At 40.5% G+C, this 23,882-nt stretch overlaps 1 protein-coding gene across 9 annotated transcripts in view; it reads left to right on the forward strand.

The window, feature by feature from the left end:
* The window catches only part of LOC143038052 (uncharacterized), a 43,309-nt gene extending 20,224 nt beyond the window's left edge, over window positions 1-23,085 (forward strand). For 6 of the 9 annotated variants that reach the window (XM_076206934.1, XM_076206932.1, XM_076206928.1 and 3 more), the window contains 3 exons: window positions 9,397-9,678; window positions 9,940-10,047; window positions 22,678-23,085. In XM_076206934.1, coding sequence (XP_076063049.1) covers window positions 9,490-9,678; window positions 9,940-10,047; window positions 22,678-22,884 — 504 coding nt within the window. In that variant the 5' untranslated portion in view covers window positions 9,397-9,489 and the 3' untranslated portion in view covers window positions 22,885-23,085. The remainder of the gene's footprint in view (window positions 1-9,396; window positions 9,679-9,939; window positions 10,048-22,677) is intronic. The other 3 variants (XM_076206930.1, XM_076206929.1, XM_076206931.1) reach the window with 3 other exon arrangements.
* The last annotated feature ends 797 nt before the right edge of the window (window positions 23,086-23,882 follow it).

Here is a 23,882-nt window from a genome sequence, read left to right on the forward strand (position 1 = left end):
TTGGCCTTCGAGCCAAAAATTTCATAAATCAAATCAAATCATATAAGTATATGGTTGCTCTTTCCAAATGGTGTCTTGTATTCAATTTTATCCACAATTTCGGGTTCTATTGTAAATATTAAATCCAGTCTTGACAATTCTCCATTACTTCTGTATCTGGTGTTTTCATTGACTCATTGTGTCATTGTATATTCCATGGTCATGTCCAGTAATATTACCCCACAGATCCTCTCTGCCCTTCTATCATTTCCTCCCAACAGATTTCTTTGCAGTTAAAATCCCCCATAATTACCAGGTTATCTCTGCCCTATAGTATCTTGTTTAATGTGTTTGTGTGGATGTGTTGTGACATACAAGTAGGTTGTTGAAATTTTTTGGGTAGTATGATTTATCAATATTTCTGCTATCTCCAACATGTGTGCATGACGTAGAAGCAGGTGGTCATAGAATAAACAGTGGCCATCATTTGGTCATATAACTACATGAATGTTAGGGACACATCCAATGAAATGTGTTAACATGCTCCCCTTTGTTAATTTATAGAAATTGATAGGCTCTGGCTTCCTATTGTTTTCTGTTACAGACATCTTGTGTATAGAGGACGTTAAATGCACAAACTTGATATTGTTTTGTTTGGTAGAAAAGACATGATGGGCGTGAGTGTCCTGAATGATGAGTTGCCTTGGGTGACATGGGCTCTGGCTGACCTGAAGCCCCTATAGGGCAGAAACAGGTCAGTCGTGAAATAAACCTCATTACCACAAATTACTTGAATCAGGAAGGAAGAGTGGTGGATTGGATAGGTCTCAAGAACACACAGAAATGTACTTAAAAGATTTTTGAGGCTGGAGTCTCTTAGACACCAATTTACCTGATCAGGGGGGTCACCAGTTTAGAAATTATTATGTCACTTTGTTTTTAAGTTGATGATCCCACTAGTTGTGTCAGACCCCTTGAAACCTTTGGCATTTCCCATTGTATTCTTCTCTTCATATGTTAAGACTGACTTCTGTTGATTACAAGTTAGGATACACACCACAACCTTATCCACTAATTGTTTAACTAATCACTTATTAGGCAGAAATCTGAATAATATATATATACATACATATACCAAAGGGTTTTTCCCCCTTACATGGGGGTAGCCAAAAAGAAAAAGGCATAGAAACCACTCCCACCCATTCCATCCCCTACATATTCCACTCCCCTCCACCCTCCTCCCTCCCTTTCATCTTGGCACCTCCTGGATGATGGGTCATCCCTGCATCCTGTCCACTGCCCTGGGTCAGAAGCAGTGTCGCAAGACACAGCACAGCCACAGCAAGGCTGCTTCATTAATTCGGCAACTCCCCCTCTCTATCCCCTCATGCAGAAAAGAAGAAGGCGGGGAGAAATCCCTTTGGGCTGCGTCAAATTATTTCTCATACATACTTCCTCACCCCCCCCCCCATCCCTCTCCCACTCCCCCTCATGCATCACAGCATCATCCATACACAACCCTTCTCCATTCACCCCTATCTTCTGTCCTCTCCCATCCCTCCTCAACAGACATTTCTCTCTTTTGTAATGCCACTTTTACTCCATCCATCCATCTCATCCTAGGACAACCCCTCATATTCACTCTTTCCACCTCTGCCTTCCACACCTCCTTCACTAATCTTTCTTCATTCAATCTTTCCATGTGTCCAAACCATCCCAATACTCTTTCATCAACCCTATCTCCCAACTCCCTTCAAACTCCTTCTCTCTTCCTCTCTTATGTTCCATGTTTCTGCCCTGTACAATGCTGTCGGCACAATCACTCCTTCATATAACCTCCTCTTAGCATCCATTCCCAGATTTCTATTTCTCATAACACTTTTTAATCCACCAAGGCATTTACTCACTTCTCTGAATAATACCACTCTATATGGTTACACATGCAATTGGTAATGTTCAGTGAATGAAGGGAAAGTACCATTGGACTGGAATTTTGCAGATGTGGTACCAATATTCAAAGGAAGTAACTGGGAGGTATTGCTAAATCATATATTGGTGTCCTTGACCAGTATGATTGCCAGTTTGAAAACCAGTATGAATTTTTTTTTAAAGATAGATAAGTGAAACATTTAGAGGAGAAAGGAATGTTGGTAACAATTAGTTTGGAATTACAGTTGTAAAGTCTTGTGTAACCAACCTGTTAAATTTCAACTTGAGAGTGGTTGATATGCTGAATTAGAGGGATGGGAGGACTGTGTATACGTAATATAGGAGATTCAAGAACATCAGGAACAAGGGATATTAAAAGTTAAAAAGCATCTTTCCTTTATGTGTGGAGATTTGTCCCTGAACATAAAAAAATACTTTGGGGCGTGTTTGTAAGAGCAAAAATATTGAGGGATTTCTATATGTAGTAAATAGAGAATGAAACCAGGGTTTCCTGGTCAGAATTCTATTTATAATCAGTGTTTTCCTCAAACGTAATCATTTCATAGAAAAAATGTAGGAGAAATACTTTTATTTGATGCTTAGTCTTATCCAATTTGGACACAGAATTTTGAAATATATAGGGTTTGAATATTTTTGAAGTGCAGAGACTTCGTTTATCTTCCTTATCTTGCAGTAAATGACTAGTGAATTTTGATACTGTTGTGATTCATTGGTTGTATGATGCTTCTGTTGGAGAGCAACGTGTATTTTTATAAGTATTGCAAAACACCTGAGTGACAGGATATGCTAAAACATTTAGCCTTTCCCAGTGTAGTATTCTCAAGTATATTGTTGTACACTTTTGAAAATGCTTGTGAAATCACCACATAAGGGATCAGTGGTGGGTGCCTGCAAGTGGTGGTTCTTTGAGACGGAAGTCACAGAAAATCATCTCCCTGTTGCTTGTCTTCAAAACCTGTCAACATCCTCAACTCTCTAGAGGTGCAGCCTTAAGGGGGTGACACTGTCTCAGGACTGGGTCCAAGATCTCTTTGGTAACTTTGACTGTGTTTTCTTCATCTATAACAAGAGCTGACAACTGGCAGCTGCGGTACTCCCCCAGGTAGGCGTAGCTCCTCCTTGGGGATCGGTGCCATCTGCGTAGAGCTGATGGCCAGGGGTAGTTGCTGCTGTTTGGCCCCCAACTCTTGGGGTTGGGGGGTGGTCCCACGACGTAGACGTTGCAGCTCCTAATCTCAGTGAGACACACCACAACACCCTTCAAATCATACAAAACAAAGCCCTAAAAACAATTACAGGCTGCACAAATACATCACCTACAGACCATTTACACCATGAAACAAAAGTCCTCAAAGTCAAGGACCACCTCGACATGAGAGGCACACAAACACTTGCTGCAGCCACCACAAACACATCACACCCGCTACACTACATAGCAGAACACCCACACACACCAAGAAACATTAAAACAACACCCAAAGACCTTTATTACGCACAGATACTCTCTTCTCTTCCTCCACAACCACCAAATACCAGCCTCCGGAAACATATTCATAATCATATCACTCACCGCTCCATTAACACACTGAAAGACAACACACTGCTGCATGCCAGACCCCCTGATATCCACCCTTCTGAATCCTCTCTCCCATGAAAGGACAGAGTCCACTTGGCCAGACTGCGATGCGGTCACCACCCAGCACTTCTAAGCTACCAGAAGAGGCTGGACGACCGTGTTGTGAACAGCTGCCCAGGATGTAACACTTCACCCCATACCATACAACACATAATGGAAGACTGCATTATACACAATCATGCACGCAAACAACACAACATACACTCTATAAAGGATTTGTGGGAAAACCCAGTTTCGGCTGTGGCCTTCCTTGGGGAGACGGGACTGCTCGGACAGACAGTCTAGGGAACGACAACAACGACAACAACAACTGGCAGCTGCTCCCTTTGCACAACTACGACATGGACAATAATACCAGGTTTCTTCCCAGAGAGATTTATGGGAAAACCTTTTGACTGTTGTCAGCTGCTATGGGGTTGCAGGTTTCCAGTCAGTGAAACTCAAGGCAACAATTATTGTTATTGTCATCATAAAGAACTCCCCAAAGGAGCCTGCTGTGTTAACATGTATCAATGACTGTAAGCTTATGAATAATGCTGTTAATAGCTCTGCTTTAATTTTCCAGTGACTAAGCATTAAGTAGTGGTGTATGTTTATTCCTAAAATACTTGTGCTCCTTTTTTGTGCTAATTGCATGTTGGTTCAAGGAACCATTTAGTACAAGCCTTGTATGTTAGCATTTAAAAAATTTCCAGAGTTAATGTGAAATACCTGTTTTGTGATAACCTTGTACTTCCTTTCCCTATTTGTTTTTCCAAAAATGTAGTGTCATCATCGAATTTGGAACAACCAACCATTGACCATTGTAGAAAACTAGCTTGCAGAACCCCTATATGGTATTGTCTGTTTTTAAGGTACAAATCTCTCAGTTTAATGCACAAAAAGTGTAGGGTGCATTAGATCAATAGATATAATTCAACATATTTACTCTAGTTTAATATCAGACTTACCAAGATTGTAAAGGTGGGCTTATGATATTCTGTGATTGTATAGTAGGAAAGGGGACTCAGAAATTTGTTCTGAGTCCCTGCATTTGTCAATTGCCTCATAAATTTGTTAAGTGGAGGTCTGTTAAATTGAGGGCTGAGTATTTCAAGATTAATGCATATAAAAGAAACTTGTCCATAGCTTTGATAGTGTCACTAAAGATGCTCTGCTTTATTCCAGATTCCTCATGATCCATTTACATACCAATGTCAGCATAAATATGGTCTTGTTTTCACTTTTTCGGTTAAAGTGGTCTATAGAATCATATTTGGTTTAAGAGGACAGAAGAGCTTAGAACTTGTTTCCATCATCATCCTATGTGTCACATCTGTGTACTGTTTTGATTTTCTGACTAGGTTAATTGCAGAGGAATTCCATTTTTCACTATACACTAAGCATCAGGAATAGTCATTAGGTACAGATACAGATGACATTCAGGAAGAAGGTGAAAACTGTGCCTGTGTATCTAGTTCTAAATTATCAGGTGAACTAATGATGGTTGCAGAGGAATTAATCAAACTGAATTTTAGCACTACTCTTGCAGCAAATCTGATTCCTGCATAATTTACCTAATACTCTTAAAGGTTATTGCTGACTTGCATTTAGTTACAAATTAGGTAATGTATTCCATTACACCACATCACAAGCACAGCCCACAGGATGCAACAACAAAACAACCTCAGCATCCTGTCACTTAAATATCTACATCTTACCCTCAGTACCCCAGAATACATGCATCCAAAATATACACACACAGATCACTAAAACAAACACTCCTAAATAAACCAGCAAACATAATTTCACTAAATACTCCTAGACATCAACCCTGAGGAGAAATTATTCCCAAGCCACACAAAAATAGTACTGGCAAGCCCATGATTGGGCCATCAACCAGCACTAAAGTAGTACCTTTACAGAATTGGCCTGGCACCAGCCACCAGATGACTGAGATGCAATCACATCACCACACAGAAGACACTGAACACAATATATGTCCTGTACTCACTTGAGACAATGCAAAATCTCTTCTTTTGTGTGATTTATGGACTGAAACAGTGGCCATAGATTGTTTCCTTGGGGCTACAGGTCTCCAGCAAGAGATTGAGAGTATGTCTACATCATGTAGCTTTGAGAGAGGATTGGGTGGAAAAGGGCAAACGAAGATGTGTTGGGAATAAAGCTTATTGCCCTAACATTGCGACCAACTTGGTCTTCTTCAGAGGACTTGTTTTTACACAATCAGATCACAAGACCTATACTCGTAGCGAGAGGGAACTCGCCAAGCTATGAGTGGATGGATGTGTCAGGTTTTCCCTTTGTCTACCGATTTAATTACCAAGACACTTGCTGCTTTTTAAAGGCATGTAAATCCATCTCTGTCATTGTTGTTTTCCCTGGTGACGATATGTGCAGCTTCCACAGTTTTTCTCATCTTCTTCTCATGTCCCTCAAAGCTGCACATATCATCACCAGGGAAAACAACAATGACAGAGATGGATTTACATCCCTCTCAAAAGCAGCAAGTGTCTTGGTAATTAGATTGGTAGCCTAAGGGGAAACCTGACACATCCATCCACTCATAGCTTGGCGCGTTCCCTCTCGCTACGAGTATAAGACTTGTGATCTGAATGTATAGCAGCAAGTTCTTGGAAGAAGACCAAGTTGGTTGCAACATTAGGGGAATAAACTCTATTCCCAACACATCTTCGTTTGCCCTTCCCCACCTAATTCTCTCTCATTTGTCTTAAATAATTTTTAATCAAATAGCTTTGTAGTCTTTGATAAGCTGGGTGGTAAAATTTAATTACTTGAGTCTTTTGTATAATTTAGATTTTTCACTAATGACACCAATGTACTTGGACAGTGTTGAGCATTTTCTATTGCTGCTGTCTGTAATAAAGTTGAGGGAACAACTAAACCACAATCAGCTGCCATATTCATGATTGTGTCATATAAGGGTCATGATACTATTTGCCTATTCCCCTTCACCATGTTAAGAAAATATTGCCTGTTAACACTCCTGTATCCTCCTCATAGTACATTTCCTCCATTTTATTATTTCATATATGACCTATTTTGATATACCTAATGTAAGGGGAGTAAATTAAATCCTTATATACAGTAGAGTATTTCATGTGATGTGCAATAGTATAGTGAAATTGCCGTTGGAGTTTACTATTTGTTTGATAATTATTCATGGTTTTTTTTATTGTAATCACTTAAAGTTGTATGTTCTGGAGACCAGGTACTGGCCCTTCAGGGCTGCACATCCAGGTGGAAGTTGGAGGTTTTGAACAGCAGACCCACCCAGAAATCAACCCAGCAGAGAAATCATTCCCAAGACAAGCAAGAATTGCACTAACATATCTCCCATGGGGTCACCACCCTGCACTGAAACAGTACATACATACATATACCAAAGGCTTTTTCCCCCTTACACTGGGGGTAGCCAAAAAGAAAAAGGCATAGAAAACACTCCCACCCATTTCATTTCCCATATATTCCACTCCCCTCCACCCTCCCTCCTATCTTGGCACCTCCTGGATGACGGGTCTCCCCTCCATCCTGTCCACTGCCCTGGGTCAGAAGCAGTGTCGCAATACACAGCACATCCACAGCAAGGCCACTTCATAAATACGGTGACCCCCCCTCTCCGTCCCCTCATGCAGGAAAGGAGAAGACAGGGAAAAATCCCTTTGGGCTGCGTCAATTTTTTTCTCATACATACTTCCTCACCCCCCATCCCCCACCAACTCCCCCTCATGCATCACAGCCTCATCTATACACAACCCTTCTCTATTCACCCCTATCTTCTGTCCTCTCCCGTCCTTCCTCTACAGACATTCCTCTCTTTTGTAAAGCCCCTTTCACCCCATCCATCCATCTCATCCTAGGACGCCCTCTCATATTCACTCCTTCCACCTCCGCCTTCCACACTTCTTTTACTAATCTTTCTTCACTCATTCTTTCCATGTGTCCAAACCATCCTAATACTCTTTCATCAACCCTATCTCCCAACTCCCTTTCCACCCCTGTTCTCCTCCTCACCTCCTCATTTCTCACTCTATCTAGCCTAGTAACCCCTATCATACTTCTCAGACATTTCATCTCAAACACATTCAAACTCCTTCTCTCTTTCTCTCTCATGTTCCATGTTTCTGCCCCGTACATTGCTGTTGGCACAATCATTCCTTCATATAACCTCCTCTTAGCATCCATTCCCAGATTTCGATTTCTCATTACACTTTTTAATCCACCAAGGCATTTACTCACTTCTCTCAATCTACATTCTACCTCCACCCCCACTCCTACCTTTCCTGTTACATTCGCACCCAAGTATCTGAAACTATCCACTTCCTCCAGTTTCTCACCCTTAATGCTCACTTCCAGCCTACTGTCACTCTCTCCCCTTGTACATCTCATCACCTTACTTTTGCCCACATTTATCTTCAGCTTCCTTCTTTCACACACCTTCTCAAACTCTGTCACTAACTTCCTCAATCCCTCCTCTGATCCTGCTACAAGTGCAGTGTCGTCAGCAAACAATAGCTGGCTCACATCCCACTTTTCTCAATTTTCTTTAATCATCTCCAACCCCTGACCCACTACCCTTGCATTCACCTCTTGCACCACCCCATCCATGTAAAGATTGAACAGCCAGGGTGACATAACACACGCCTGACGAAGTCCCACCTTTACCTCAAACCATTCACTCTCCCCATTTCTAATCCTAACGCAAGCTCTACTCTCATAAAAACTCTTGACTGCCCATAACAGCTTTCCTCCTATCCCATATATCTGCAGTACCTCCCACAGTGCCTTCCTGTCTACCCTGTCATAAGCCTTTTCCAGACCCATAAAAGCCCAAAAAAATCCTTACCTTTTCCTATAGCTTTCTCACATATCTGTCTTACCACAAAAATCTGATCTACACATCCCCTACCTGTCCTAAAACCACACTGTTCCTCACCAATTACTCCCTCTGTTCCTCTCCTAATCCTCTCAATCAAGACCCTCCCATAAGCCTTCCCAACTACACTCAACAAGCTGATCCCTCTGTAACTACTACACTCACACTTGTCCCCCTTTCCTTTGTAAAGGGGAACTATACAGGCACTCCTCCAGTCCTCCGGCACTCTATCCTCTCTTAAACAAACATTAAATAACCTCACCAGCCAGTCCACCATAACTGTACCTCCTTTCTTCAGACATTCTGCATGGCATCCATCCAACCCAGGTGCCTTACCTGCTCTCATCATCTTAACAGCTGCTTCCACTTCATCCTTCCCTATTTCTACTCCATTTTCCTCACTCATCACTCTCATTTTCTCAGCGCCTCTCACTGCAACTACCTTTCCCTCCCTATCCTCCTTCACATTTAGCAACTCCCTAAAATACTCTGCCCACCTTCCTCTCACTGCCTTCTCTTCCATTATCATCTCTCCATCTGCACCTTTTACCTTTTCTTCTCTACTTGATTCGCCTCCTCTTCCTCTGAAACAGTATCAACACAAAATCACTCTGACAACAGACTTCAGTTGCCTTGGATGCAATGACCACATAGAAGACACAGAGCATATACTATACTTACTCTTTCAAGACAGTAACACAAAAACATTTCACTAAATGAATATGAGCTAAACTGGTGGGTGTGGAAGGTTTCCTTGGGTGCCACAGGTCTCTTGCAAGACAGAACCAGGGGATTTGATTTATTGATAAAATCTACTGTAGTATTACTGGTTGATACAGCTTGTTTTATTTTTGTATAAGATTTTATGTATTCAGACCCCCTCTCAAATTGAAGAAGACAAATGTTGTGATAAAAGAATATCTTCTTTTTACAGGTTCCAGTTGCAACAAAACACTGCCATTGTGGGCACCAATTTTTTGAAGAGCGTCGCAGGTCGACAGCTTCAAACGCTTCTGAGCAGGATGATATGGATGATTCTCCTCTAAAGGAACTGAAAGACATGAAACCAACACGTGGAGGAGCTTCAGGCAAGTTGTCAATCGATGCTGCCTCGCCTGCTCTTGAAGTAAAAAGAAGAAGTGAACGTGTGAAGAGAGAAAAGCCGAATTTCTACGATGCCTTGGAATATGACAATCAAATGAGGAAGGTGGGTAGGGTAGGTAGAAAACTCAAATGTTGTGAAACTGTCATGGGACACAAGATACACTTAGGATGATATGTCCTGTGTAGGGTAGGTAAAAAGTTAGGTATGTCCTGAAGGATGCAGGTCTTTTTAAATAGAGACCAGGGGTAACAGGTTGATTAAATATTACGTAATTGTCATGGGAATACATTGCATTTGATCTGTATTCTAGGTACTTTGTCAGTTCAATGTAGGTCTAGTGAGTGAGAAGCTTCATTGTTTTTTCTGTTGCAGGCTAGAAAAGAGAGACAAAAGGAAGAGCCTGGACCTATAAAGAGGGAGAGAAGAGAAAGAAGAGTCAAACCTGCCTCAGATCAGGTGAAATTATTAGTTTCGTCTATGGTATGATATTTACCTCCAAGGAGGGATTTATTTTGTAGTGTACAAGAAAAAAATTCTGAATTAGAAATGAAATATTTTTGTTTATGAAAGAATGTATGGGGACTAGGTTAGTGAGGAGAGCAGAAGTGGAATGAACCTGAGATGATGAGATAGATGGGTAGAATGAAAAGTGCCTTATATGTATGTATGTGGTGAATCAGTTGAGCAGGGATGGTGCAAGAAGAAATAGGAATATATGAAGGGGAATTGTGAAAAGGTGAAATGTGTGGGGGTGTTTCTGCATCACTGGCTTATAGTAGTAGGAAGGGAGCAGTTGTTTATTTTCAGTTTTTCTTTTGCAAGGGATAGAAATACAATTAATGTTGATAGAGGTCTTAGGGCTGGTCTAGAAACTGAGAGTCAGCCCCTCAGGGCTGCACCTCCAGATGGAGGTCACTAATTTGCAAGTACCTGTCCCGGAATGGATAAATGGATGACACAACCCATAGAGATGTTTCTTGTATCCGATGGGTGGAAGAAGGATCAGAGGCTGGGTGTTATTATATGGTGAAGTGATGATAAGCCAGCTTGGGCTACCAAGTCCTTCTGTGGAAGATCTGCCCTGTGCTGTACTACATTTGATGGGAGGTGGGAAGGTGAATGGCTCCTTTCCTGTGGTAATAAAGGGAAGAATGCCATGGATTTATACAAATACATACATAAAATGTGCTATTAATGTTGGTAATACTGAATAACTTGTATATGTATTTTGAAGATATAGATGGAACATGTGATGGTAGTAGAGGGGCTAGATATTTCCTCTCATACCTAGCTATCTTACTTTTCTCTCCATCTCTCATCTTTCTCCATCTCTTCACTCTCTCCCCCCTCTCTCTCTTTTCTCGTCTCTCTCTTTTCTCGTCTCTCTCCTTTCTCGTCTTTCTCCTCTCCTTTCTCATCATTCTCCTTTCTCATCTTTCTCCTCTCCTTTCTCATCATTCTCTTCTCTCTCCTCTCTCTCTCCCTCCCTTTCTTCCTCTCTCTCTCTCTCTCTCTCTCTCTAGACATGTATATGTTTAGAGGAGCAGTCTGATCATCTGGTGGAATGGAGATTGAGGAGGAGTATAAGGCTGAGAAAGTGAGAAAGAGAAAAAGAGAGGGAGGCGGAAATAATTAATTGTTGCCTTAAATTTCATTAAGGGGAAACCCGCAGCTCCTTAATCCTTAGCATCAGCCCCCCTCCCCAACACACACAAATCTCTCTTGGAAAAAAATTTGGACTTGTTTGTGTTGTATTAGTGTGGAACTGTTTCCACATCACTGGCTGAATGTGGTAGGGGATGGGAAGCAACCACTGGTTGTCAGCTCTTCGCATATGAAAGATTGTAAGAAATGCAGTTGAAATTGATAGAGGTCCTGTGTCCAGTCTAAAGACCAAGTGTCAGCCCCTCAGGGCTGCACATCCTGATAGAAGTGAGGGAGGTTGACAGGTTTTGAGAATGGGCAGCTTTATTGTTTAAAAGGTCCACTACATGTAGGTGCCCATTATTGGTCCCAAGGAGTTGAGTGAGAAGGGGAAAGAGGATGAATAGAAGGAGGGAAATGGGAGTAGATGGAGAATGGATGTGTTTCAAGAAGGAAGTATTAATGTTCAAAGACAGTGAGTCAGATGAGGAGAATGGATGAGAACAAAAGAAAGGGCAGTAAATGGTGGAATGAAGAGAGGAATACACTGGTGGCAGAGAAAGGCATGCATGTAAGGAATGGTTGCAAATAAGAATCGAGGAAACATGAGAAGTACAGAATAAAGAGGGTTAAAATGAAGTGGAGGGTGAAGGAGGCCAGGAGAAGAATGGATGTGAGATGGTTAGGTGTTTAGGTGTTTATCTGAGAATCAATTGCTTCATTGTCTAAGGTCTCTTGCAGTAGATCTATAGACCCTAGGTAACCAGGTACAGTGACTGGTCTGGCCCATAAGTCACTCAGTGAAGAGAATTTGTGTTGCATGGGTGGGAGTGGAATTATGCCTTACGAGTTTGGCTACCCCCCAATTAAGGGGAAAAAGCTCTTGGTATATGTATATATGGATAGAGTGAAAGTAGGGTTGCACAGAATGAGGTCCTCTGTGTCCTTTGTACTGGTTGCATTGGGAGCTGTTAACCGCTTCAGTAAGAGTCAAATTCCCGTGTGCAGCATTGGTTGTCATATACAGTATATGATTCATCACACTACTTGCATTATAAAATATAAAGTCACTGCTGTATTACTCATTCTCTTTTACTCTGAGTAATAATAAACACAGAAAACATGATCAAACCAGTTCACAGAATCCAGGGGTAACTCATGTACAAATACAAAAAAAAAAAAAAAAAAAAAAAAAAAAAAAAAAAAAATATATATATATATATATATATATATATATATATATATATATATATATATATATATAATCAAAATGCCGATGCTGGCGTCCTTGTGCACCCACTCATGCCTCATGATGCCTACGTAGGCATCCTTGTTACGAAGTGGTTAAGAGTCTGTTGCTAAGACATATCTGTGTTGGCACTGTTGGACTGAGGACTTGGGAATGTTAGTAGTCCAGACCTTAAATCCAGAAAACGGTGCATTAGTGCCAAGAATAGGGCTAACAGGGCATTAAGTTTTATTAATAGGACAGTTACAAACAATAGTGCAAAATATGGTTAGAGATAGTGGTGAGAATTGGGAGGTGAGCCAGTTGTTTGTGGACAACATTATGCTTGTGGCAGGGACAGAGGAGGGATTAAGGCAGTTTGTGACAGAGTTTGGGAAGATATGCAATAGGAGAAAGCTGAAGGTAAATGTTTGTAAAAGTAAGGTGACGAGATGTACAAAGGGAAAGGATGGTGGCGAGTTGGAAGTAAGTCCTAAAGAGAGAGGCTGGAGGAAGTGGATAGTTTTAGGTATTTGGGGTCACATGTGGCAGGAAATGGAGTGGGGGTGGAGGTAAACAGTAGATTGAAAGAAGCAAGTTGATGTCTTGGGGAAATGAAAAGTGTGATGAGAAATAGACATCTGGGAACAGATGCAAAAAAGAAGTGTATGTGAACAGGTGATTGTGCCTACAACACTGTATAGGGTAGAGACTTTGAATTTATGAGAGGCAGAAAGGAGCTTAAATGTGTTAAGAGTTAAAGTGTCTGAGAAGTATGGTAGGGGTTACAAGGTTAGATAGAGTAAGAAATGAAGAGGAGAGTGGGGATGGACAGGAAGCTTGCAGATAGCTGATGAGAGATTACTAGGATGGTTTGGACACATGGAAAGAATGAATGAAGAATGATTAGCAAAAGAGGTTTGGAAGAAGCCCTTGGTATATAGATTGCTGATGCTGCACTGCTGTGTTGACAACAGTGTTTTCCTTTGAGCTGCTCTAATTACTTCATGGGTAGATGGGGTGGGGGGTTTGATTTTGAGTTTTTGATGGTTTTTACTGACCTCCACAATTTGTTGTTTTTTTGTTTTCCCATATTTTGTATTTGTTTTCCCCAGTTTTATTTCCACCTGATGTTTATTAGTTATGTTTTTTTTCTCTATTAGGTTGTATTTATTTTTCAACTTATTTAACTTTTTCTATTTATTAATTGGTTTTCTTTTTTATGGTGGATATCCCTTTTGTGTAATTGAGGTATTTTTTCCTGTAGCCTCTAGGAACGTGTCTTTTGCTTGCCTTCCGGATGGTCATGACAATTTCATCCACTGCTGTGTCTAGGGATGGGGGCTCTGTCAAAGGACTCTAAATATCTCTGTATTTTCTGTGTACACTTGCAAATTTGCTTTTTTTTTAAATTTCTTTCTTTTCTAGCTCTATGGTATTCTTCCTTGGGAAATAATGTGATGGGAGATCTCGTATGGTTTCTATTGATGTTTGTGTTTGTAGGGAGGATGAACACATTGTTATATCTGGGGATGTTGCTTGTTGGTTATGTTGAAGAAGTTGTCTAGTGAGGTCGTTGATGGGATTTATGTTCGGGTTGGAAAGTCATTGATATATTTCCATTTAGAAGTTACCACTCAAAACAACTCACTATTTATAATAGCTCAACCAGTGTCTTATCCAGCTTTGCAAGTTACTTCTTAATCCATGTGAAGTGAGTTTAATTAATAGTTTTTTATGTGAGACAATACCAAAACATTTTTTAAAGACCAAATGTATTAAATTTACTCTTCCTTTTATTGTACTTCAAGTTAACTATTGTAAAATTCTAATATACACCTTTCTGACCGTACTTGACATATTAAGAACATAAGAATGAAGGAGACTGCAAGAGACCATAAGGTCTACATTAGGTAGTTCCATGTCCATTATCACCTGTCATCCCCATCCATAAAGATGTCTAACCATTTCTTAAAACAACCAATAGTTTCAGCACTCATTACAGGGATATTAAGTCTTTTCCATTCATTGACCATCCTATTAGTAAGCCAATTCTTGCCTATTTCCTTCTTAAATCTAAATTTGTCCAATTTAAATCCATTATTTCGAGTCCTGCCCTGTTGTCTTAATGTGATGACCTTGTTTGTGTCACCCTTGTTAAAGTCTTTGATCCACTTGAACACCTCTATTAGATCACCCTGCACTCTGTGTCTTTCCAGAGAGTGTAAGTTAGGGTGCCTAAACCTCTCTTCATAAGGTAAATTTCTGAGCCCATGTATCATTTTGGTCATTCTCCTCTATACTGATTCTAGTGAATTGAAGTCCATTCTATAGGACAGAGACTGAAACTGTACTGCATAGTCAAGGATGGGTCTAACTAATGCTAGATAGAGTTTGATAATTACCTCTGCACTTCTATTCATAACCATCCTAGCAGTGAAACCTAATACTCTGTTAGCTTTATTCCTGGCACTAATGCATTGTTTCCTGGATTAAGGCCAGGACTCACTAAAACTCTCAAGTCTCTTTCGCTCACAGTTTTCTCTAAAAACATGTTATCTAAGCTATATTTGTTTTCAGGGTTGTGTAGCCCTACATTTAACAGAGTGCACTTTGAGATATTGAAGTCCATTTGCCATTTCACTAGCTATGTGAACAATTTAACCCCTTCAATATGGGCCAAAATCTCACGGGCAGCATTAGCTGCCAGACGTGCAATGTTGCGTCATAATACTCGCATTATAAAAAATAAAGTTACCGCTGTATTGCTCGTTCTCTTTCACCCATGAATTTTGATAACCATAGAAAATATGATGAAGCCAGTTTACAGAGTATGGGGGTCATGCAGGTATAACTACAATATATATAATCAAGACGCCGACATCAGCATCCTCGCGTACCCACTTGCTCCTCATGACGCCTACGTAGGTGTCATCGTATCGAAGGGGTTAAGATCATTCTGCAGAATCTTGGTGTCATCTCCTGACCTAATTAGGTGTCCTATGTTAGTGTTGTCTGCAAACTTACTAACATCACTATTAATCCCATTGTCCAAGTTATTTATGTACATAATGAACAATAAGGGACCCAAAACTGAGCCCTGGGAAACTCCACTAGAAACACTCACCCATTTGGATTTTACACTATTTATGGTGGCCCTCTATTTTCTGTCACTGATCCAAGCTCTAATCCATTCTAACACTTTACTTCTTATGACATGGGATTTTATTTGATTTAGTAGTGGGGCACCTTGTCGAACGCTTTGCTAAACTCAAGGTAAATAACATTGTAACTATCATTGATATCTGATGCCTTATATAGTTTAGTATAAAAAGATAGAAGATTAGTCACACATGACTTACCCTTGGAGAATCCATGCTGTGAGTCACAAATCAAATTATGTCTCGATGTGATCTCTTAAGTCTATTAACCAGTTTGTTATGATGATGCCTATGTAGATGTCATGAGGCCCGAGTGGGTACACGAGGATGCCGGCATCAGTGTCTTGATTATATATATATTTTTTGTAGCTGTACATGAGTTGCCTCCAGAATAAGAAAGAATGAGTAATACTGCAGTGACTTTATATTTTATAATGCAAGTAATGTGATGCATCGTACATTTGGCAGCCGATGTTGTGTATGAGAATTTGACTTGTACTGAAATGGTTAACCATTGTTGATTCAACTGATTGGCCTGTAGTTGCATATAGACGATTTATCTCCCATTTTGAAAACCGGTACAACATTTGCATGCCTCCAAGCATTAGGCACAAAACTAGTGTCTACTGATTTATTGAATATTTCTCTTAACTGGTCCCAGCTTTCAAATTTACATTCTTTAAGAACTCTTGGAAAAATTTTGTGTGGACAGGGATTTTGTAGCTTTAAGTCTTTCAATTTGTTTGACTACTTCAACCTAACTAATGCTGATATTAGATAGTCTACCTTCTTCATCCCTGCTGAAAATTTCACAGTCATGTACCTTATCTAACATCTTTGTAAAGACCGAGAGAAAATATTTGTTAAATGTCTCATTTTTCCCTCTGATTCTGTCATGACATCTTAGTCGTATTCAATTGGGCCTATCCTTATTTTTTGTTCTGTAGAGATGAAAAAAGCCCTTTGGGTTGGATTTTGCTTGTCTGGCAACCTTAATTTCATAGTTAAGTTTTGCTGTGTACATGTTCTGTTTAACCAGTCTTGCCATATCATTATATTTGGATCTAAGGTGTGTTTCCCTGTTTTTTAATCTTGTGTAAAGTTCTCTTTTCATTCCGATCACATATTTCAGCCTGACTGTCATCCATTAGGAATATTACTATTCTTCTGTATTGACTTGAGGGGAATAAAATTTTGTGCATTTAGAATTAAAGCTTTTAGGTTACTGTACATTTCATCCAAATCGCTGACCGGGCTGTTGACCTTGCACTTGTAAGTGACCTGTCCCAAGGTACACATATTACCCTCCGTGACCTGACACCTGACTGTGCTAATGATGTCCATACTGACCATGTCCCTTACCCCATCACAGCCCCCTAGGTCAGTCATGTAGATGATCAAATGTCTTCAATACTCTTTCATCTTATCAAAGTTGGCTCTCCTGAAGTCCTGTACTAAAACATTATTTGTACTATTTAATTCTTCCCAGTACAATATACCAAAGGCTTTTCCCCACTTACAAGGGAGGTAGACAAAAAAACCAAAGGCATAAAATCCACTTCCACCCATTCCATCTCTATATACTCCACTCCCATCCACACCCCTCCCTTCCTCTCATCTTGGCTCCTGGATGACGGGTCATCCCTGCATCTTGCCCACTGCCCTGGTTCAGAAGCAGTGTTGAAAGACACAGCACATCCACAGCAAGGCTGATTCATTAAATCCATTCCCTCATGCAGAAGTGGAGAAGATGGGGAGAAATCCCTTCAGGCTGTGTCAATTTATTTTTCACATACTCCCTCACCCCCTATCCCCCACCCACTCCCTTTCATGCATCACAGCTTCATTCATACACAACGATTCTCCATTCATCCCTATCTTCTGTCTCCTTCCGTCCTTCCTCAACAGACATTCCCCTCTTTTTTAATGCCTCTTTTACCTCATCCATCTCATCTCATCCTTGGTCGCCCCCTCATGTTCACTCCTTCTACCTCTGCCTTCCACACTTCTTTTACTAATCTTTCTTTACTCATTCTTTCCATGTGTCCAAACCATCCAAATACTCTTTCATCAACCCTATCTCTCAACTCCCTTTCCACCTCCGTTCTCCTCCTCATCACCTTGTTTCTCACTATCCAGCCTAGTGACCCCTATCATGCTTCTCAGGCACACAACACATTCAAAACTCCTCTCTTAGGTTCCATGTTTCTGCCCTATACAGTGGTGTCGGCACAATCACTCCATACAGTCTCTTCTTAGCATACATTTCCAAATGTCTATTTCTTTTTACACTTTTTAATCCCCCAAGTCATTTACTTGCTTCTCTCAATCTACATTCTACCTCCCTTTTCCGCCACATACGCACCTCCACTTTCTCCCCCTGTACATCTTATCACCTTACTTTTACCCACATTTATCTTCAACTTCCTTCTTTCACACACCATTCCAAACTCTGTCACTAACTTCCTCAATCCCTCGTCAGATCTTGCCACAAGCACAGTGTTGTCAGCAAACAACAACTGCCTTATCTCCCATTTTTCTCCATTTTCTTTAACCATCTCCAATCCCCGACCCATTACCCTTGCATTCACCTCTCGCACCACCCCATCTGTGTATAATTTGAACAGCCAAGGTGACATAACACATCCCTAGCGAGGTTCCAGCTTTACCTCAAACCACTCCCTCCCTCCATTTCTGATTCTAACACAAGTTCTATTACTCTTATAAAAACTCTTGACTGCTCTTAAGAGCTTTCCTCCTATCCTATATACAGTCGTACCTCGGTACTCGACCGCCTCTATACTCGACCAAATCGGTGCTCGACCAAAAAATTCGAGTAGAAAATGCATCGGACCTCGAACAGATTTTCGGTACTCCACTAGCTCGAACAGCGGGTAAGCGTCAGTTCGACTCAGACCGCCAGCGGAGTAAGACGTACGCAGTTTGTTCGAGTATTTCTTCCCAGATTTAAACTTTTTCGTGTTGCTCTAGCCCTTAACCCCTTCCATACGGTGCCGCACACGTAGGCGTCATGGACTTAGATCTTGGTGGCAGCAGCCAATGCCAGCCGTACGACGTGTCGTAATAATACTCGCATCATAAAATATAGTCACCGCTTATATCGATCGTTCTCTCTTCACCCGTGAATTTTGATAACCATAGAAAATGCAATTACAAAAGAATTAGAAAGAATGTCATTATGGAGGGGCGACTACAATAAATATAATCAAGACGCCGATATGGCAGCCTCGTGAATACACTCGCTCCCCATGACGCCTACGTGTGCGGCACCGTATGGAAGGGGTTAATAATGGGTCCAAAGAAAGACAGTGATAAGGGGAAAATTGGTTTCGGTGTTCGAACAAATCGGTGCTCGACCACCACCTCAGAACGGATTATGGTCGAGTACCGAGGTACGACTGTATCTGCAATACCTCTTATAGTGCCCTGTCTATCCTGTCATAAGCCTTTTCCAAAACCATAAAGGCCCAAAAAACATCCTTACCTTTTCCAAGAGCTTTCTCATATATCTGTCTTACCACAAAAATCCCTAAATCCACACTGTTCCTTACCAATTACTCCCTCTGTTCCTTACCAGTTACTCCCTCTGTTCCTCTCCTATTCCTCTCAATCAAGACCCTCCCATAAGCCTTCCCAACTATACTTAACCCCTTCCATACGGTGCCGCACACGTAGGCGTCATGGGGAGCGAGTGTATTCGCGAGGCTGCCATATCGGCGTCTTGATTATATTTATTGTAGTCGCCCCTCCATAATGACATTCTTTCTAATTCTTTTGTAATCGCATTTTCTATGGTTATCAAAATTCACGGGTGAAGAGAGAACGATCGATATAAGCGGTGACTATATTTTATGATGCGAGTATTATTACGACACGTCGTACGGCTGGCATTGGTTGCTGCCACCGAGATCTAAGTCCATGACGCCTACGTGTGCGGCACCGTATGGAAGGGGTTAACAGACTGATCCCTCTGAAACTATTACACTCACATAATTCTTTCCAAATAATATTAAATCTTATTTCTTGGTGATCACTAGAACCTAGACTACCTCCCACTTTTATGTTTCTCGTGAGGTGCTCATTATTAGTTAAAAGTAAGCCCAGAGTATTCTCTCCCCTCGTAGGATTGGTAATTATTTGTTTTAGGAAATTATCCTGCACCACATCTAAGAATTTTTGCACTTCTGATCTCCTACTAAAATTTCCCAGTCAGTGTTTCTATAATTAAAATCTACCATGATCACAAGTTATTGTACTGGGATGCCCTAAGAATTTCATGGATCAGGGGACCAGTCTGCTCACTGGTGAGATTAGGTCAGTATAGGATGCCAATAATAATTTTCTTATTCTTGCCAATAATATCCACTCAAATAGATTCTGTACTATCCTCTTCCTTAATTGAATTGTTGATAATACAATTTATTGTATTTTTAATGAAACATACTACTCCCCCACTCCTGCCAACCTTATCCTTGTGAAAAAACTTGTATCCTTCTATCTATTTCCAGAAGGAAATGTCTGTCAGCCATATTGATCCAGGATTCATTAATAGCTGTAATATCAAATCTATCTACACATGCTTTACCTCACAGGAAAAAAAATGAGTTATTATGTTTTTGCTGTTTGTATAGTAAACTTTTAGTTTATCCTCCCTCCACCTGACTAGGTAATTCTTTTCAGTCCCTCTCCAAGCTGTTTCTATTGGTTAAGCTATATTCTGATACTCCCACCCCACCAAACTCCCACATAATCTACCTGAAAAAACCCTGCAGGATTCCTACTTCTCACTCAAGGGATTCAGCAAGGAGCTGAAATCTTTTGGATGACAAGTACACCCTGTCCCTTGTATATAGATGATTCTTACCATAAAAGTAATCCCAGTTGTTGACAAATGCCCATCCATTGGCCTTACAATGTTTTGCTAGCCTGTAATTCATTGCAACAGCCCTGGAATGCCACATGCCTCCAACTCTATGCCTCGGAAGGATTCCACATACAACAAGAATCCTTCCCTTATTCCTAATCTTATCTAGCGCATCCCAGAAACGTGCAAACTTTTCCTCACTCCCTAACTTAAATATGTCATTCCCACTAGCACTCAAGCAAACAATGGGTTTCTTACCTTCCCCAACTATACACTCTTCAATCCTGTCTCTAACATCACCTATCCCCACCCCAGGGTAATACCTTGATCATATGCTTCCTATCTTTGTTGCAGAAGGCCCTATCTAAATATCTCACCAAGCTATCTCCTACAACCAAAATCTTATCTGTGGACAGGGATCTAGCGACTGCCCTTCCCTTCTTTTGCATCTTCTTCGTTTCTTCTTCATGTAGACTCACAAGAGCTTGAAAATAGTTTCTGCATTCAAGCAGGACTGGTGAGGGCTTTTTATCATCTCTCCATGTTTTCTTTGTCACCTTTTTCCACCCAGGTTCCAAACATGGTTTGTCATCTGTGTTTTGGGCCTTCGAGCGAAGAACTTGATTCTCCTCTTTAAGGCCCTCAACAGTCATCTCTAAGGCTTCAATTCTGCTATGTAGAGATTGTACCTCTTCGGTGCTGATTACTGAAGCACAACCACTTGCCATCTCACTGTTTGAAGCAACTACCCCAGTTTGACCTGACCTGAGTGATGCCTATCTGTAAACCTACTACATTCACATTTGTGCACATGCACTCCCCCAATCCATGGTACTCTTCTTATAGGCACACACTAAACAACTTTACCAGTCACTCTACTATTGCTCTTTCACCCTTGCTCAGACATTTCACATAACATCAATATCCAGGTGCCTTTTCAGATTTAATTTTATTTAGTGGTACTTGTATTATCTCATCTGCACTAGCTATATCAGTCTCCTCATCTATCACTTCATTCTTGCATCTCCTACCACCACCACAGTCAAAGTCTCCTTGCCCTCCTCTGCATTCAGCAATTCCTTAAAATACATGACCCATCTCCCTCTCCTCTTTACCTAACTCTCCTGTATGCAGTTTTTCCACATCCAAAACATCTTTTTATTCCTTTCAAAATTCTCAGACAGATATTTCCCCTCCCCCTCTCATCTGCTCGTCTTTTGCCCCCCCTCACCTTACACTTAACCTCTTCATTCTGGGGCACATCGCACATCTGGCAGCATTAGCTGCCCGACGTGCGATATTGCGTCATAATAATCGCATTATAGAAAATAAAGTCAGTGCTCAATCATTCGTTCTCTTTATACTGTGAATTTTGATAACCATAGAAAATATGATGAAGCCAGTTTAGAGAGAATGGAGGTTATGTAGGTACGACTACAATAAATATAATCAAGACGCCGACGTCGGCATCATCGCGTACCCATTTGCTCCTCATGACGCCTACGTAGGTGTCACCGTATGGAAGTGGTTAACTTTCACCCTTATTAGTCTACACTGTACACATATTATATGTATGTATGTATGACAAAATGGCAAAACAATTATGCATATATACCTGTATATGAACACTGGTGGTGTGATCAAAAGCATGCTGGTCACACATTTGCTTAGTTGTGGGTTTGAATCCTTCACTCTGCTTCATTTCCCAGCAGTGACTCTTACCTGGCCCAGCTGTCCAATAGCATAGAGCAAAGGTGATAACTTTGGCCACAACTATGTGCCTCCTGGTGTAGGTTCCTCACCACCACTGTTTTTACATGTGCTTCCTCATTTTTTGTGACCTTTAATCATATCCATTCTTGTTTTCTGCCATTCCACACTCAGTGCCTTGTTCCATAATTAACTGTTTCTTTCTGTTTCCATCCATTCATTATATAAGGAAAATAATAGAAATCACAAAAAGTGTAGGGAAAAACAGGATGTCTCTAAATTAGGTAGAGGGTGTTTAGATAGAATGTTTATTTTTAAATGAATGGTGGAAGATATAGTTTTTAGAACTTCCTGGTATACTTCTGGAAGATGTTTATTCCATAGAACCTAAGCTTGTATGCAGAAATATATTGACATGACTTCCTATATAATTAATGATAATGTAGATGTATACTTTTGATGTTTTAATTTCTGCTTTTCAGGATGATGAAGAGTATGATGAGCCTGTGAAGGAGAAGAAAAAGAAGAAGAAGAAAAAGAATGCTGGAAATGGTGAAAAGAAAGATGAAGACATAGAAGAAGATATCATGTCTAACATTCCCCCTGAAAAAGAGCTACAGTTTTCTATTATTTTATCTGATATTAATTTCAAAATGGGATTAAATAATCCAAAATTTATAAAGATATAGGGCATGGCTAAAAATATATATATTTTTGAGAACACTTTTTACTGTAGTGTTTTCATGGTTAATTTTAAAACATATTTTTATATATATAATTTTGTGCATGGGAGAGGATTACATAAATGAATTGAAGAATTTTTTGCATGTGATGGCAAAAAAGGTTATACCAAAGTTCTTCTGTGACAAAAATAAAAAGATCTCATATCAGGTGGAATTTTCTTTTGTATGCATGAAAGTGTCACCTTATGAAGATTACAAAACTTCCTTGAAATGGATATGGAAATTGAATTATGGGGGGTTCCTTAAGATTTATTTATTTATTTATTTATTTTTTTGCTGGCTAATCTGAATGAAAATTATTTAAGTTTTGACTTGCAGAGAGAGAGGATGGCAGCAAATTGGAAATGAGTGTTAAGGGAGAGAGTGGAGAAAGTAGATAGGTTTAGATACTTGAGTGCAAATGTGGCAGGAAAAAGGGAGAAATGGAGGTGGAGGTAGAATATAGACTGACAGAAGCGAATAAATGCCTTGGGGGATTAAAAAGTGTAATGAGAAATAGACATTTGGGAATGGATGCTAAGAGGAGATTGTATGAAAGGGTGATTGTGCTGACAGGACTGTATGGGGCAGAAACATGGAACATAAAAGAGGAAGAGTTTAAATATGTTTGAGATGAAATGCCTGAACAGTATGGTAGGGGTTGTTAGGCAGAATAGAGTGAAAAATGAGGTGAGGAGGAGAGTGGAGGTGAAAAGGTAGCTGGGAGATAGGGTTGATGAAAGTGTATTGGGATAGTTTAAACATATGGAAAGAATGAGTGAAAAAAGATTAGTAAAAGAGGTGTGGAAGGCAGAGGTGGAGAGAGTGAACATGAGGGGTGACCAAGGATGAGATGGATGGATTGGGTAAAAGAGGCATTGGGAAAGAGGGGAATGTCTGTTGAGGAAGGAGGGGAGAAGACAGAAGATGGGGCAAGTGGACTGGTTGTGTATGGATGATGCTGT

This window comes from Oratosquilla oratoria, chromosome 23 (assembly GCF_046742065.1).
Source record: "Oratosquilla oratoria isolate Oo_2021 chromosome 23, ASM4674206v1, whole genome shotgun sequence".
NCBI classification, from domain to species: domain Eukaryota; kingdom Metazoa; phylum Arthropoda; class Malacostraca; order Stomatopoda; family Squillidae; genus Oratosquilla; species Oratosquilla oratoria.